This window comes from Cotesia typhae, unplaced genomic scaffold (genome assembly GCF_013202065.1).
Source record: "Cotesia typhae breed Kobodo isofemale line unplaced genomic scaffold, CoteBio_Ctyphae contig_22, whole genome shotgun sequence".
Lineage (NCBI taxonomy): Eukaryota > Metazoa > Arthropoda > Insecta > Hymenoptera > Braconidae > Cotesia > Cotesia typhae.
Window position 1 is genome coordinate 4,109,065 of NW_027423728.1, and position 17,018 is coordinate 4,126,082.

At 27.5% G+C, this 17,018-nt stretch overlaps 3 protein-coding genes across 3 annotated transcripts in view; 1 reads left to right on the forward strand and 2 right to left on the reverse strand.

Annotated features, from left to right (window-relative positions):
- Positions 1 to 101: 101 nt before the first annotated feature.
- LOC141524085 (uncharacterized) lies at positions 102 to 2,706 on the reverse strand. The gene is given in 4 exon segments (XM_074237737.1): positions 102 to 342; positions 344 to 583; positions 655 to 916; positions 1,986 to 2,706. Coding segments are annotated over 4 exon segments (1,344 nt in total). The 3' UTR covers positions 102 to 221.
- Positions 2,707 to 4,598: 1,892 nt separating this feature from the next.
- LOC141524372 (uncharacterized) lies at positions 4,599 to 16,902 on the reverse strand. The gene is made up of 6 exons (XM_074238210.1): positions 16,368 to 16,902; positions 12,585 to 12,728; positions 11,614 to 11,775; positions 11,335 to 11,511; positions 6,240 to 6,535; positions 4,599 to 6,146 (listed from the first exon to the last, which is right to left on the reverse strand). The coding sequence occupies exons 1-6, from the start codon at positions 16,900 to 16,902 to the stop codon at positions 5,889 to 5,891; spliced, it is 1,572 nt and encodes a 523-aa protein (XP_074094311.1). The 3' UTR covers positions 4,599 to 5,888.
- LOC141524377 (uncharacterized) overlaps positions 9,047 to 17,018 on the forward strand; it is a 51,554-nt gene continuing 43,582 nt past the window's right edge. The window contains exons 1-2 of the mRNA XM_074238216.1: positions 9,047 to 9,163; positions 9,246 to 9,547. Coding sequence (XP_074094317.1) covers positions 9,455 to 9,547 — 93 coding nt within the window. The 5' untranslated portion in view covers positions 9,047 to 9,163; positions 9,246 to 9,454. The remainder of the gene's footprint in view (positions 9,164 to 9,245; positions 9,548 to 17,018) is intronic.

A 17,018-nucleotide genomic window follows, 5' to 3' on the forward strand; every position in this document is an offset into this window, starting at 1 on the left:
GTTTATTATCAACAATTTAATTAATCAATATTTTTATAAATCAATACTGAACCGTTGCTATGGTAACTGTTTCCATAGCAACCGTTGCCAAAGTGGTCATCATAGCAACGAAAAGCGACAACAATAAAAACTTCACATTAACTTTTTAACAAAATCCAATAAATAAATTATTTTTCTTGCAATTAATAACATAATAAATGATTCGTTTTTTTTTTTTTTTTTTACGATTCAATTGTCGCGTTAACATAAAATTCTTTGACTTTTTTTTCTTGTGGTACGTAGAATTGTACGACGATAATTAAGTAAGTCGTAATCACTCCGATAAACTGAAAAAAGTAAATTTATTAAAAATAAAAGACTAAATATTGTAAATAAATAAAATGTAAATAAAGTGAAAATGTTTACGCTTCGTAAAAGTTTATTGTCTATTATGAAAAATCCACAGGCGTTAAAATTCATTGTAGAGTGATGAAGTTGCGATGAAAAATTATTTATTTCACGTTGTAAGTTTGTTTCTGGATCGCAGGGTTTGGTAATGTCCATTGAATATAATTCGCAGGAACGTGGACATTTTGAAATTCGTCTGAAATAATCAAAGTTTCAACAATTATCATAATGACTAATAACTAATTGAAAAAAATTTGAATAAATTACGCAAGAATAATCTTGTGGATTAATATTCCAGTTTTCTTAGATTCCCCTCGTACAAATGTGCAAATAACGCAATTCAATGTCACTTTAACCGTGTAAGTAATCCATATTATGTTGTTAATCAGAATAAACATGTTTTTTCCTTCAACAACGCCCATGTATATTCGGAACAATGTTGCGACAACCATTGTGAAGGCGTTCAGGGTACTGAGAAGCAAATGGACGCCGTAGATCTTGTTTACGTATCTTACAAGGTTGCAAATACCTGAAATTAATTTATATTTATCAATAAGGTATGTTTTTGGATAATAAATTTAGATTTAAGAAATTGAGAACTAATTTCACTTTTTTTTAGATTATTTAATTTTGAATAAATTTATCTTTACAAAAATTGCTTTAATTTGATATAATTTTCATTCGAAAACTCAAAAGAACTTTAATCTATACATATATAGGAGATTTTCTATAGATATAGTCACTCATCACGATATCTCTGGAAGTATAAGACCTAGAGACTTGAAATTTAACAGGAATATTCCTTTCGCCGAGTAGAGGTCAGCTAAGAACGGATTTTACAAAATTCCACGAACAAGGGGGGTTGCGGGGGAGTTAACAATGAAAAATTCCCGTTTTTAAACTATAGCTCCTATCGAATCCAAATTTGGTAGGAATTTTCTGTAAGAGATGTAGAAATAATCTATAAACGAATTTTACGACATCTCACCTCACAGAGGGTTGCGGGGGTGGGTATTAACAATCAAAATTTTTAATTTTCAAGCTATAACTCTTACAGACTCCAAATTTTGTAGGAATTTTCTGTAAATGATGAAAAAATAATTTATGAACGAATTTTACGATATTCTACCCCAAAGAGGATTGCGGGGGTGTTAATAATGAAAAATTCCCGTTTTTAAACTTTAGCTCCTACCGACTCCAAATTTGGTAGGAATCTTCTGTAAGAGATGTAGAAAAAGTCTATGGGCAAATTTTACGATAGCTCATCTCCCAGGGGTTTGCGAAGGTGGGTGTTAACATTAAAAATTTTTAATTTCCAAGCTATAGCTCCTATAGACTCCAAATTCTCCACGCAAACATTATAATGATTGCACATTGAAAGTTACAATGAATATTAGCTGGAATAATTACATGGATAAAAGGTATATGCTAATTCGATGAAATTTGGAATTTGTGAAAGTCAAAACAATACTCTGATTAAATTTCAAGTTTAGATCTAAAAATACAATTCTATAAAATGCCCAGCGAAGCAGGCGGATAACAGATAGTTTGATATAATTTTCATTCGAAAACTCAAACGAATTTAAGTAAATAATTACCATTATAAATTTCTCTGATTCGTCGGATTTCCAAGACAACATTACCCGATCCCAAATCTTGAATTTTATTAATTCCATTGTTTAATTTTCTTAATCTCGAATAGATTAATAAGACAATAATGTCAAAGAACAAATTCATTGCCAATGATTGTGCGATAGTGTGATACAACAACAGATCAGAGGTGAAAAGATCTTCCGGGCGAATATTATAATAGTAAACCGCATGGCAAATTAGCGAAAAAGGTCCCAAAAGCACAGTAATAATTACCGCAAATATCTGAAACTTATTAATCAAACCATTATATGATATATCTTCCAGATTGCCGTGTCGGCTGATTATTCTCTTGTCAACTTTAACGATCATCTTAATTAAAATCGGCCACTTCTTGTGCTGAACCAATTCTTGGATAACACACCAGTAAGAAGAAACGTAACATGAAACTTTGTTTGTGTAGTACATTATTTTAAACGTGTCGCTCTTGAAAACACCCTCGAAGAAGAAGAAATCTATCGCGCCGTACACGACTATTGTCGTACAAATTGCTAAATTTATTACGCGAACAATAATTGTGGCCACTCGCGAACAATCTGGGTGACATATACCCGCCGATAATACCCAAGAAATTACCGTCATTGGCTTTAATAGCTTCTTTATAGTTTCTTCGTTGACTTTTTTATTTTTTTCTATCGCTACGGTTATCAAATCTTCCGAAGAATCCATCGCGAAATTTTGTTTAAATGTGCGACTACCAAAAGTCTCTTTTTGGTTGTTTTAATTAGCATTAATTATTCCGCATTCATTTCTTCACAGTGTTTATCGTCACGTGTGATCATTTCATCATGTTAATTAGCAAAAAAAACAGTTAATTTGTATTAATAAGCTTAAATTATTGTCCCGATTGCTATTAATAATTTAAGAACAATAATACTTTTGGGTATTAACCTACATTTGGCAACCTAACCTCAATTGAAACAATCAAAAATAATTTTTTTTAAACAAAACGAATCATTTTTAATTTCTTGATTTTTCTTGATCAAAAAATTATTAAATTAAAACTTAAAAATATTTTTTAAAAATTACACTTTCAGTTTATCAAGTTTTTTACAAATGAAATTTTTTTTTTTATTATTTTGAAATAATTTTTTCAATAAAAAAAAATTATAAAAATTTTTAGATGTCAGTTAACTTAATTTTCAATATTATTTGATAGCTTATTAATGAACTATTCGGGTGAAAATCTATTCTATTAGTGTATCATAATCTAAAATCTCGAAGCAAAACCATAAATCCATCACATACTGTACTGAATTATTTTTTAGATTGCGTGACTCATCAATAAACTCTCCCATGCACAAGTTAATTGAATGGAACATGATAATCGTTAAACAATCAAGATAAAATCTTTTTTTTTTTTTTCTAATAAGTTAACAATTTCATTTACTTAATTTATTTATCATCAGATAAAATTATTCTTAAAATATTTCTTCATTGTTATTAAGAAGAAATTGTTTCAATGTTAAATGATTAATATTAATTTTAATAAAAATTTCTGCGATATGTTGTTAAAAAAAAATTTATTCAACTTTAAAATACAATTTAACATAATTATAATTATTATATAATTAATTTTTGCGGCAAAAATTTAAAGCGCCGCAATATTTTAACAACTAAAAATCTAAATAATAAAATAAATATTTTATTTTTTATTAATAACAATATAAATAAACAAATTTAAAAAAATGGAATATTTTTATTTCATTTAGTCATTTCGAACGTGTAAACATTAAAAAGATTACTTCAACTATCTCCATTTCTATATTATGTACGAATTTATTCAGCAATTTTAATATATTTATGTAACAATTCAATATTGCACCCTCAGTACTATTCAATACGTTGTATATATTTATATTTATATTTATATTATCGATAAAAATCAATTTTAAATAATAATAATAATAATATACATATATTTTTAACAATTGTAGACTCAATAATATAATAATTATCATCAATAATTAATCAATAGTATTGATATCAATAAATGTTAATATTAATGGTTAACATTTTCTAGAGGCACGATATTGCGACACTGATATGTGACAAATATATATTTTAAAGCTTCATTAATATAATAATAAAATGAAAAAAAAAATTCTCTCATCAATTATTTAAATAACGCTCAAGCAAAACATACACGAAGCCATTATTAATATTAACGTATTAATTTATAATTTATATTATGAATATTTTTATAAATAGTTACCGTGCCTCGGTAATCATAATTTTGTTTTACAGTTTTTAATTTTAAAGTAAATGATTACTAAAAATTTTTTTTAAATAAAGTATGTAAAAATTTTTTACAAAATATAATTAATAATTTTGTTTCGCCAAACTCGCCTCGAACATATTATTATTGGATAATTCGTAGGGTTTTTTTAAGAAGAGTTTGAGCTTGAATATTATCAGACTTTGAGTCGTAATATTGTGTTACTATATAATTATTTTGAGTACTAGTGTAAATAAGGTGACTGATAGTAAATTTCATCTATTTGTACTCTGAAAAAAAAAAAAAAAAAAAAAAAATATTGTTAAGGGTAAATTTTTTTGGCTCAAGAAAATATTAAGGTATTACGAGCACCAAGGCAATTTTTTATAAAAGGCTTGATTTTTTTTTTTTAATATGAAGTTTAAATATGTCTAAATAAATTCCGAAAATTTGAAGATTTTTTTTAATTTTTACTTGTAGAAATTTTTTGTTAATTGTAATTTAATTATTATAAAAATCTCAAAATTTTTTTAATGTTTGTTTAATTTAGTATCATAATTAATTAACACAATATTTTACATAATATCGCAATAAAAAAAAAAAATGGTCATATTATACTGTGAAAATAAGTAAATCTAAATATTTGTTTATTTATTAATGAAAGATATTAGGGGAAGGTGGGGCAAGACGGCCCACCTAAGCCAGTTTTTATTTTTTGTGGCTTTCTACTATCAAGTGGATTTACTCTCGTCCAACTTTGATTCAATTCACCGAAATTTTTCGAAAGTTCCAAAAAAAATTTTTTTTTTGGGGCAAGATGGCCCACCTCCAAAATATGATTAAAAAATATTAGAAAAATAAATTTTTAGTCAATTTTTGAGGTGGGCCTTCTTGCCCCAAGTCGGCCGTCTTGCCCCACCCTCCCCTATATTTTTAACATTAGTAATGCTTATTATTATTATTTTCACTTTATAATTTGATCATTTATCATTTGATTAATAATTTGAAACTGAAGTTGACAGGTATGAAAAATTTTTTTATAATTTTATAGCAAAATTAAATTATTATAAAAAAAATTTAATAAAAAAATCGTTAGTGAAAATTTGTATTACTTTTTTTTTCTATTGTAATTAATTTGTTATAAAAATGTTTAAAACTGACAATTAAGGTGTTGAGTTTCAAAAGGGTATCTTTTCATTTTTGATTAATCAAGACAAAAAACTGGTTATCTTCAATTATAAATATTTTTATTGAACTTTTTTAATTTAGCTATAAAATGCTATCGGTTATGAAGCTACATTCGATTTTCATTTATAAATCTTTATAATTCTCAAAGTACTTATTATTTAAAAGTTCAAAAAACTGTTCTTTTCAAATATGAAAAGATACCCTTTTGAAAATCAGCTCCTGAATTTTTAGCTAACTTCAGTGTCATTATTTGATCACGATATTGTAGAAAATATTCACAAAGGTCTGCTAGTGTTATTAACAGTTAATAATAATTAATAATCATCATAAAAATAACTGTTAACAAAAAGTAAAAAACAGTCACCTGATTTAAACTACCAACCATGCATGGAATGTTACCAATACAATAAAAAATTCCTTGAGTAACCAATAACAAAATTTTGGTCTAAGATTCAAAAATGTCTACTACGTTGGAACAGTTGCCGGTGTCATTGTTATTGGTAAAGGCTGTTGTACACACGACAGATGAATTGAAGGCCGTTTCACCGGAATTACACTTAATTTTTTTTTTTCCAGGTATCGCTGATGGCACAGTCGATGAAAATGTTGCAGTAGCTGTTAATGGCAATGATCCTGAGGACTTTTGGTGAGTAAGTTTCGATCTCGATGTGCTGGGAAGTGATGTACCAGAAGTTGTCGCTACCTGTGCCGAAGAATAAATTTATTTACAATTATTTATACATTTTATACATCTATATTATCAAGAAAAAAGTAAATCATAATCGAAAATTCCAACCTCATTATAAAACGCTTCTTTGTCTTCTTGGACAGAGGGCAACAGCTCGTCAGTTGAATGTGGAGTTCGAGGACTGGGACTAGGAGTACTCGTTTGTTGCTGCAACTGCAATTGCTGTTGAGGTTGTGCTGGCTGATGCTGTGCAGCATCTGAATCTCGCTGACGCGAAAGTCTCAATTCCTGAAGGGCCTGTCGCTGTTCCTTTTCGTTCCTCTCTCGTTCCAACCTCTTTGCACTGTAACTCCGCGCCGAGGAAACTGAGCTGTGCAGCGACGCTAAACTTGGCCTACGAGAACCTGTCAAAAAATTTTTAATTATAGTAACCTCTTTTTTTAATTAAACCTTTTAATTATTATTATTAGCTATTTACTGCAGCTTTGTTTTGCAAACAGAAAAAAAAAAAAACTTAACTTGAATCAAGAAAAATTCTTTAAGCAAGAAAATAATTTTGAAAAGTTGCATTTTCTTAATTCAAAACAGAAAATTCTTTTGACATTATAGTTAGCTGTCACTTGACAATTTTTTAATTTTTTTTTAACAAATAAATTTGCTTCAAAAAATTATTTTCGAAAAATTGTATTTATAGTTTTTTTAAAATTTCTAAACATCAATTTTTTTTATAAATTTTTTTTTACCATAATTTATTTTTTACAAAAATTCTTAAAATTATTTTTTTAAAGAAAAAAATTTCTAAGAATTTTTCTATTTAAATCAAGAAATTCTTCAAAATTATTTTCTCGATTAAATTTAATTTTTTTTCTGTGCAAATATAACTACTTTGAGAAATTTTTCATGCTTGGATTAAACAATTATTAAGGACAAATGATATTAATGGTATAATATGATTAAATAAATAAACCCCAAAGAGTACGTGTACTGATATAAGCGCTGATTGATTCAAGATAAATATTATTTTTAATTTTGATTTATTTCAAAAAATATCTTAAAGCAAAAATGGAATTATTCTTCCCATCTATCAATTTTTTAAATTATTATTACAATAACAAAAAATGTTTTAAAAATTTTCCACTAATAATTTTTTTTATAATAATTTTATTGCTATAAAATTTTCAAAAAAAAATTATAATCTCAGTTAATATCAGAATTTTAATTATGAAGGAATATTTTTATTGAACCAAGAAGTTTTTTCCAGGGTATGTAAAAGCTAAAAAATGAACAAAACTCATGCAAATAATAGTAGTAAAATTACACAAAAATAAATATTGAGTGCAGCGAGTTAGCTATTGTATTGTGTGCTCGATTTATCGGTATATTTCTTACCAATGCATGTTTAGTAAAAATATCGCTAATGAAATTTAGTATCATATGAGCGATATCTTATAAATCGGCCGCTGCCATCTTGCTGACTTGTATTTCGTGGTATGTTATTATGAAATATTTGTTTTTTTAGTTACAAAGATATTCAACATTTAACATTGTTGTCAATAAATGTTTTGATTTCAGAACAGAACAAGCAAGAAAGAGAGAGAGATAGAGTTAGAGAGAGATAGAGAAAGAGGAACATTGAAAATTGTGGAGCAAAAAATTGACAAAAGGTGAAGCGCATTAATAACCGAGTCTGGTAAAGTTGTTACATCTGTACTTTCTAGAAGTCTCATTGTTTAATTAAACTAATTTTCTACAGACACTCGGAATGCTTGGATATTGTTCGAGGCACGTTTATGCCACTGAAATTGTTTTGATACGTGTCTTATCGTAGCGGTGAAGGCATTCAAATACGACGATGTTCTTGTTTGCATGGGTAAGTATACTTTTAATTTTTTTTTTTTTATTTATTTAGTTCACAATTGTTATTAAAAAATAATCCTAAGAGAAAGAGATCGTTTTTAAAATCATTTTTTGTTGCTAATATAGTTATAATAAAAAAGAAATAGAGTTATGTCTTTTTTTAGTCTCTTAATTTCATTCAAGGTTACAAATTATTAAATTAAAAAATTAAATTATTAAATGAAAATTTTTTTTCAATTTCATTTAAAATAAAATTAATTATCTATATTATTAAGAGAATAAGAAAAATTTTGTGTCCAGGATAGTCATACGATAAAATCGGTAGATACATAATTAAGAAATGACTTTGTATCTTGAGAACTATTGACATTTTTGAAGATATAAGTTCACCCCGACATTACACTCATCGAGACCTTTCATTTGAGTACCCACATCAATTTTTCATATATTTATATATATTATATGTATGTATACATTAAAAATATATCAGAAATACATGTGGGTTCTCAAATTAAAGTTCTTGATGAGTGAAACGTCGGGAAGGACAAATTTTTTTAAAAATTTATCAATTTAATTATATTTTTAAATTAATTCGTTATTATCAACTAAGCCAATTCTTTTTCTAATTTTTAAATGGAAATATTAATTCAAATTGTTTTTAATTAGTCATTTACATAATTGAATAAAAATTGAATTATTAGAAAACTATTAGTGTTATCTAAAATGAAGAGATTTTTTCTAAAATATTAAATGAAATGCAACAAATACCAAGTTAAATATCTTTTTCTCTTAAAAATTTTTTTTTCTTGACTGTCATAAAAGTAAAATAAATAAATAAATAAAGTAGACATAAAAAATGAAACATCGATAACGGCACGGTACACATATTGCAATTGACACAAAAAATAATCAACGAAGACAGTGCTGATACAAGAATAGTTTAGGTTGTTATTATTTGCGAACGGCAAGCTCCGACGAAAAAAGCTTTGAATTTATCCATCAGTCATGAAGAAAAAAAAAAACAATAAAAGTAATAATAAAATTCCTTTTTTATTTAGTCACAGTGCAGCCGAACAGAGACAGAGGGAAGCATAAACACTGAAGATATCCTGTGCATCAAACACAGAGAGTACAGTCGGGATAACAACGAGGGATAATGACTCACAGATCAGAAGGTACAAACAAAGATCATAAATATACATGTACATATATGACAGTGTATATATTAATATTAATGTAAAATATGTTGTCGTAAAGATATAAAAGTTGGAAAATAATATTTTTGAGTCTACCGAGGCCGTCAGTGGAGCCTTCAGCAACGTCACTGAGGGTACGTCGGTGCTTGTTCCCGTCCTTAGTTGCCTGTAGGTGGCACGAAATAAGCAAGATGGCGGCGGCACGAGCCGCACCTGCTCTCGAAGCCGGCACTAGCGGTCCTCTACTTCCTCCACTGCTGGGTCGCCGAAATGTCCCGCAACTCAGGGGGGTGCTGTCGCTTCTTTGGCTCGACCGCGAGGAAGGTCGCCCCGAAAGCGTCAACGGGATTCCTGAAATCGAGGGTGAGTTTTCCTGGATTATGTTTTATCAATTTCGTCAATCATTTCGATTACTGGATCCAAAGATCCTTACTGTCGTCAATATTTTTGCGTAGTTTAATGTCTAAAAAATTTTACTTGATTCCAGAGAAGAAAGGTCTTGAAAAATTTTACTTTCTTTAATTAAGCAGAAAATTTCTTTGACTAACTAAATTTTACACTGATAGAAGAATTTTTTAATTCTTACCCGTGTAAAAAAAAATGTCCTAAAAGAGTCATAAGCTTAGGATCCTAAACGTGACACAATTTAGGACATTTTTATGACAATTTTATGACACAAAACCGAAATGAAATTTCGATTTTAGAAAAATATTGTCGCAATTACTCAGAGAAAAAATATTGTAAAAAGTACTTTAATGACAATTTTAGGATACTTTTATGTAAAATATAAGAATAATATTATGACAATTTTAGGACACTATTATGACAATTTCAAAATATTTTTAAGAAAATTTTACGACATTTTTAAGACAATTTTATGACACATGACAATTTTAGGATACGTCTATGACTACTTTAGGACAAAATTGTCATAAAAGTATTTTTAAATTGTCCTAAAATTGTCATAAAAGTATCCTAAAATTGTCCTTAAATTATCATAAAAGTGTACTAAAATTCATAAAAGTGTCCTAAAATTGTCATAATATTATTCTTATATTTTACATAAAAGTATCCTAAAATTGTCATAAAAGTACTTTTTACAATATTTTTTCTCTGAGTAATTGCGACAATATTTTTTTAAAATCGAAATTTCATTTCAGTTTTGTGTCATAAAAATGTCCTAAATTGTGTCACGTTTAGAATCCTAAGCTTATGACTCTTTTAGGACAACTAGACTTAACACGCTCGCTTCGCTCGCCTTCATTCTTTTAAAAATCCCGCCACTATCTCAGTCGAGAAATCAACAACCGAATAAAATAGTCACAGAAGTGACGTAAAACGATACGACATCCGGCCATTAACTTTTTAGAAGAGGATTTTTTTTTTACAAGAGTGACTCTGACAGCAATTTAATTTTTTATCAATACACGTGTAAAAAAACAATCTTAATCCAAGAAAATTATTTTATCACTATACTTTTTCGCATTGTAACCCTGCATTGCACTCTAAATTTTATTATTCTTGTCATTTTTTTTTCTTAAAAAAAAAAAGATCGTTATCCTTACATATAGTCTTTGTAGTAGTGTTGGGGATTATAAGTACAGAGCATACTCTCGCCGTTGATTATCGGATTTACATACTCATTAAACCCGGCACCATTATATTAAACTTGAGCGTTATTTTTCCTCAAATCCTTCGCTAAAAGGTCAACTGCGAAAAGTTTGTGTCGTTGAGTACTATAAAATTTTCTCTAACTTTTTCACTTAATATTAAAGTCCAATTACCTTTTAGACAGGATTAACATATAATCATGCATTAATGTACATAGATCATGTTTTACACATTACATATTACATCTTATACAATATTTACACCTAGGTGTTTGTCAAGAGCTTGCTTCGTTCGTTCTATTCAGCAATTATATCCAGGTAATTTTTTTGCGATCAATTTCATCAATCGTTTTCTTATAAAAAATTACTTTATTTAACCTTTTTCTTGTATATAATGTACGTGCAATCACATTTAGATACATTAAAGGGTACCAATAAAGGTCTGTATGTTTTATTGGATTTTATAATAAAATATAGAAGTAAAGACTGACATATTATGATCAGCTAGACAGAAAGCGGTGATATTAAGAGCGTACTCACCTGTATCACTAGAAAAAACCATAGGGGGAGCGTGATTGGCGTTGGCGTAATTTCGAGGCCTCGAGTACCTCGCACGGCTGAATAGCTTCAAAACGAAGCACATCAGCCCTGTCAATACAGCGATCCCTGACGCTATTCCCAGCAGAGTCGACGTATCAGTTGATATCAGCACCAGATCTATTTTAAATCCGTCATATTTATTTTATATTATATTATATTTTAGGATATTATTATCAATAACTTTATGCTCGGTAGAAGACTCAGAGAGTATTGATTTACCTTCTGCACAGAAGACCCTTTTGTTAGGCCTTCCAATGACGACTTTGTGGTATCCTTCGCTGCAATCACACACTGCTTTGTGCTGCACTTGGGTACAGGTCGAATGTTGGTCTGCGAAAGTGCAGGCTGCTCGATAAAAACACTGCTCTCCGATTTTTTTCGCTAAATTATTTAAGAAAATTATAATCATTTTTCGATGTTGATGTATTGAAAAAAAATTTTGGATTTTACTTAATCAGAGTTGCAAAAAAAATTATTTTTCTGACAATTTATTTTTGATTTAATCTATTATAAAGAGAATAAGCAAAATTTTGTCTTGACTTGAATTTATGCCTTTTCAAGGTTTCATATCATTCTCACCGATAGTTAATTTATTATGATAAGTATTTAGGCAAAATTCGAAAATATTCTATCTCTAGATACATAATTAAGAAATGACCTTGTATCTTGTGAACTATTGACATTTTTAAAAATATAAGCTCATCCCGATGTTACACTCATCAAGACCTTTCATTTGAGTACCCACATCAATTTTTCATATATTTATATATATTATGTATATCTATATATGAAAAATATATTAAAATGCATGTGGGTACTCAAATAAAAGCTCTTGACAATTGTAACATCAGGGTGAGCTTAGATCTTTAAAATCGTCAATATTTAAGAAAGTACAGTGCAATTTAAAATAACTATTAACATTTTTGAAAAATATTAATAATTGTTTCAATTATTATGAGCAAATAAATGAATAGCTTTACTTGAATGAAATAAAAATTATTATTTTAATAAATTCATCGAATTCTTTAGACAGTAAAGAATTCCTCAGACAATAAAGTAGTCTCGGAAAATTTTAAAGAATGTACGTTTCCGTGTCAAGAACATAAATTCTTAATAGACGTATTTTCACTATAGGATATTGTAATAAGAATTTTCCTCAAAAAATCAACCTCTAAATACTAAATTCTCACGTTTAGCGCATCCTTTCGTTGGTCCAAGTTTAACGGGATACAATTTCTCGCACTCGCACAGCCCAGTTGTTGCGTCGCAGACGACATGTTGCAAATCTGGGTTGCACGTGTCTTCACATACTGATCCAAGAAATCTTCCTTTCTCTGGAATTAAAATAAATTATTTATTAAAGAAATAAATTTTTCAATTCTTATTTTAAATATCTGTAAGCTTGTTTTAGAACAATAAACACTCGAGCAACAAGTTTCCATGATAAATACTAACTGGTAGTTTACATAATATAACCAAGAGACAATTCTTTCCCGATAGCTAAATAAACATAAACAACAACAATAATCCATCCGAGATATCAAGTACGAATACAGGAAATGAAAACATGGGGTTTGTGTTCGCGTTTACTCACTATGCAACCTAAATTTAACTTGACATTTAAAATCAATACCACGCAAACCTTAATGCTTTTCTGTGTTAAATACTTTATTTATATTATATTATATTATATTATATTATATTATATGTGCAATATAATTTCTATTTTCATCCACACGCGACTTGACGCATCATTTACTTTTTATTATCCGCTTAGATATTTACTATGCAATTTAATTAAAACCTTCATTTAATTCAATACCTTTTATGAATTTAATCCTTTTAATCTTCTTTTAGTTGAATTATTTTACTTAAACTACTTGATTATTATTATTACTATTCATCATTTACAAAAAAATTTTTTTCAACCTTTCGGAGGATCGAACCCTGAACTTTGCACGTAATTGTTTAATTTCATCTCAAAATTTTTTGAATAAAATTATATAAATTATTTTTTTGCCCTTAATCCCAAATTTTGTTTATTTTTTATTCTATTATTTATTTTTATTTAAAATATTTACTAAAAAAAAAAGTGACATCTTTAATATTTAAAAACTAATAAATTAAAAAAGTGAAAGTATAAATTATTTAACAACTGCAATAATTTATTTTGCTGCATTAAAGATAAATGAACTATGGTCATTTAATACATGACAGTTAATAAATTAGTTATTTTAAAGGCTATCTTGTAATTGGTATTAATATCTTCCGTGTAATTTCAGACTGGATAATTTGTTATTTTAATTATTATCTAACATTTTTTTAGTGAGCGTGGACAGCCGAGAGAGGGCTTAGATTTAAAAAAAATTTTGATCACGTTTTTTTTGTTCAGTCAATTTTAATTAATTAAAGTCAAACAAACCTTTTTTAGTCAATAGTAATATTAGTTTTTTTTTTTTTGTTTGATTGGATATTACTCGAACGGATAACTCAATTTGATGAAAAGTTTCGATTAATTTCATGCTTCTTTCAAATTTAATTAGATTACTTCAAGATTTATTAGATTTACTCTGATAAAAGAATTTATTAAAGTTTTTTTTTATTAATTTGTTTAATAAAAATTTTTTTTTCGATTTCTTGCAATTTTTTTTTTTGTAATTAAAAGAGGTCATTTTTAAAAATAAAATTTATAATAATTTACACCATAAAACAAAGTACTCTGCAATTCATCATTAAACATTTTTTTAAAGCATCGTTGTTAAAAATATGGAGTTATAAAAAAAAAAAAAATATAATTTTGACTCTTAGCTTTAATAAGAGAGTTCAGATAAATTTTCATTAATAATTAATCTGTATTTATTAAGAATTAATAGAATATGTTTTATAAACGGTTAATTAAAATTTGATAAATATTTTTTAACTATTAAAAAATAATCATAAATTTTATCTAACAAATAATTCATTAATTCATAAAATAATTCGGTGTTGAAAAATAATTCTTTTAGAGTTAATAAAGCTCATTAAAAATAAACAAATCTTCCTTTCTATGTAAACAATCACGTTGATGACAACGAAAATTAACGAATAAATTTTACTACTAACAGTTAATTATGAATTGTAACAATTCCCTCCAATCAGTATGACTATCATTACGAATAATTAAAAAATGACAAGCAATAAAACACCACACTTTGAAATTTCGACCAATACGGTCATTCGCATCCGTTTACAATTGTTAATACCCACCCGTAAAATACGGAGCGGGTCCTCGTGAAAATTACCCACTGACAAAATAGGAATCGTCACGCGAGGATTAATTTCTCCCGAACTTCTCCTGTCTGAATTATCAAAAACTTCTTGCAGTCGATATACTTATAGCCTTATACGTTCTCTGCATAAAAATTCTCACGACCTACTAAAACCACCCTACCACCCTCTTCACCGCCTACTCAATATCTAACTCTTCAACTCTCAGATTTTTTTGCTCTCTTTACACCTTTATACTAATAATAATCACAACAACTATGATTACTGTTATCATTATTACTATCCTTATTTTTCTTCTTTTTAACTTTACATAGTCTTCTTTACGAAAAAAAATTTATCAGTTTAATAAAATATTTACCTTTTTTAGAACAATTTTATCTTTTGATGAATTATTATTTACTTCGAATTGATTTTTTTTCTTCTTTAATAAAAAAAATATTAAAACCAAAAAATGAAAAATTTTTTATCGCTAAAATAAGCAATGTTAAAAATTTTTATTGAATTATCAATTTTTTAGCAATTAAATTTTTTGGAAAAAATAATTTCAACATTTTTTTTTATATTTGTGGTAAAAGGAAAAATATTCAATATAATCAATTACTTTTTATAAATTAATGATTATTCAAGTACATATTTTTTTAAACATTAACAAAAAAATGCTAACCTTTACTTAAATAAAAATAAAATTAAACACTTTAAAAATTCGAAACATTTTTTGGAAATATTCTATCTAAATTTATCAATAGTTTTCTTTTCATCACAAATATCTCTTAAAAAGTCTTTTTTACTCCAAAATACCTTTTTTTATATTTTTTAATTGTTCAAAATTATGATTTTTATTTATGCATAAAAAAATATGAAAAACATAAAATTTAATCAATAAGTTTTCATTTTAATCATAATTCAAGTACTTTTTTTCTTAAATACAACCAAAAAATGCTACTTTTTACCATAAACAAAAATAAATTTAAACATTTTAACAAATCGTCTCAATTAGGGCATATTTTAAATAAATAATTTTGAAAAACTTTATCTTCTTGATTTGAGTAAAAAAATTCTTAAGCTAAGAAATTTTTCTTGGTTCAAGAATTTTTCTCTTGATTCAAGTGAATTTTTTTATCTGTGTATAGTCGGATGCACTCGGTCTACTCTAACATAATTAAATAAATAAAACATATTTATTATTAAAGATCAATTATTTCTTACATCAACATGATTATTGATCTGAAGTACAAAAATATATTGAGTATAGTTTCATTAAACCCTTTTTACCCTTCTACTCTCCAAATACTTAATTTTGTTTCTATTTATAATAAAAATGGTAATTTTTATTTTAAAATTTTCCATAAAATCTCTTTAAATATATATTAAAGTCTAAATTTATCGATAGATTTCTTTTAACTAGGCCTTATTACCGGCGAGTTATTTATTCTTATTAAAATTCAACAATCAATACATATTCTTTTATCAACAAACAAAAATGAATAAAAAAAAACTAATTTTAATTGAATTTCATATCCTTAAAAAAATATTTAAAATAATATCATCGAGTCAAAAAAAATTTTTTTTCTCACCCAAAAGTACACTAAAAAATTTTTTTTTAATTTTATCTATAACTACAAAACCGATGAAATTTTTTCATCAAAAAATAATTTCCCAATGAATAAAACATCTTGTCATTAAAAATATAAATGAATAAAGTCTACCTGTAGTATTAGTTTGTATATAATCATCATCTTCGTCGTCATCGTACGACATGTCTGTATTTTCATCATAAAAATCGTTTCCATCAGAAACGGCACGTTTGCTCGGTTCCTTACTAGAGTATCTATCGCCACCATCATCATTTAGATAATAATGATAATTATTATTACCGTGAGTACCAGAAGGATCACCACTTACCACAAAATCGTTACTAGGATTATTTATCACATTTTTGGTTCGATTAAGGGAGTAGTTTGCCCGCGAATTATTATTTATTACACCTTCCGGAGCACTGTTACTATTACTACTACCACTAGTGGTAGTACTACTCTCACTACTCGTACTCCCGTAATTGTTTCTGCTGTTATTATTTCGGGTGTTCTTGTAAGCACTGTCGCCGGAAAAATCCCCGGGGTTTCGATAGACAAAAGCCGCTGACGAAAAGTATCCGCCAGGACGAATCAGTATGACAAGACAAGTAATCCAGCAACAACAAGAGCAGATAAATTTAAGAGAAGTAAACGGAAGTGCGCTCATCGCCCCCGCGGCGCGAGTCTACCCCTGAAACCAACCATCAGTTCAAAGTCTACATCTTCTGCCCCCTCCATGGGACATTACACCCCCTCTCGCCTCACGATCTCGAAAACGCCCTA

Excerpts from the sequence above, each read along its gene's own strand:
- LOC141524372 (XM_074238210.1), bottom strand. The coding sequence starts at position 16,902 with ATGAGCGCACTTCCGTTTACTTCTCTTAAATTTATCTGCTCTTGTTGT. Across the intron at positions 11,776-12,584 it reads AACGAAAGGATGCGCTAAAC|CGAAAAAAATCGGAGAGCAG; the intron begins GTGAGAATTTAG and ends TAAATAATTTAG. Across the intron at positions 6,147-6,239 it reads AAGAAGCGTTTTATAATGAG|GTAGCGACAACTTCTGGTAC; the intron begins GTTGGAATTTTC and ends TCTTCGGCACAG.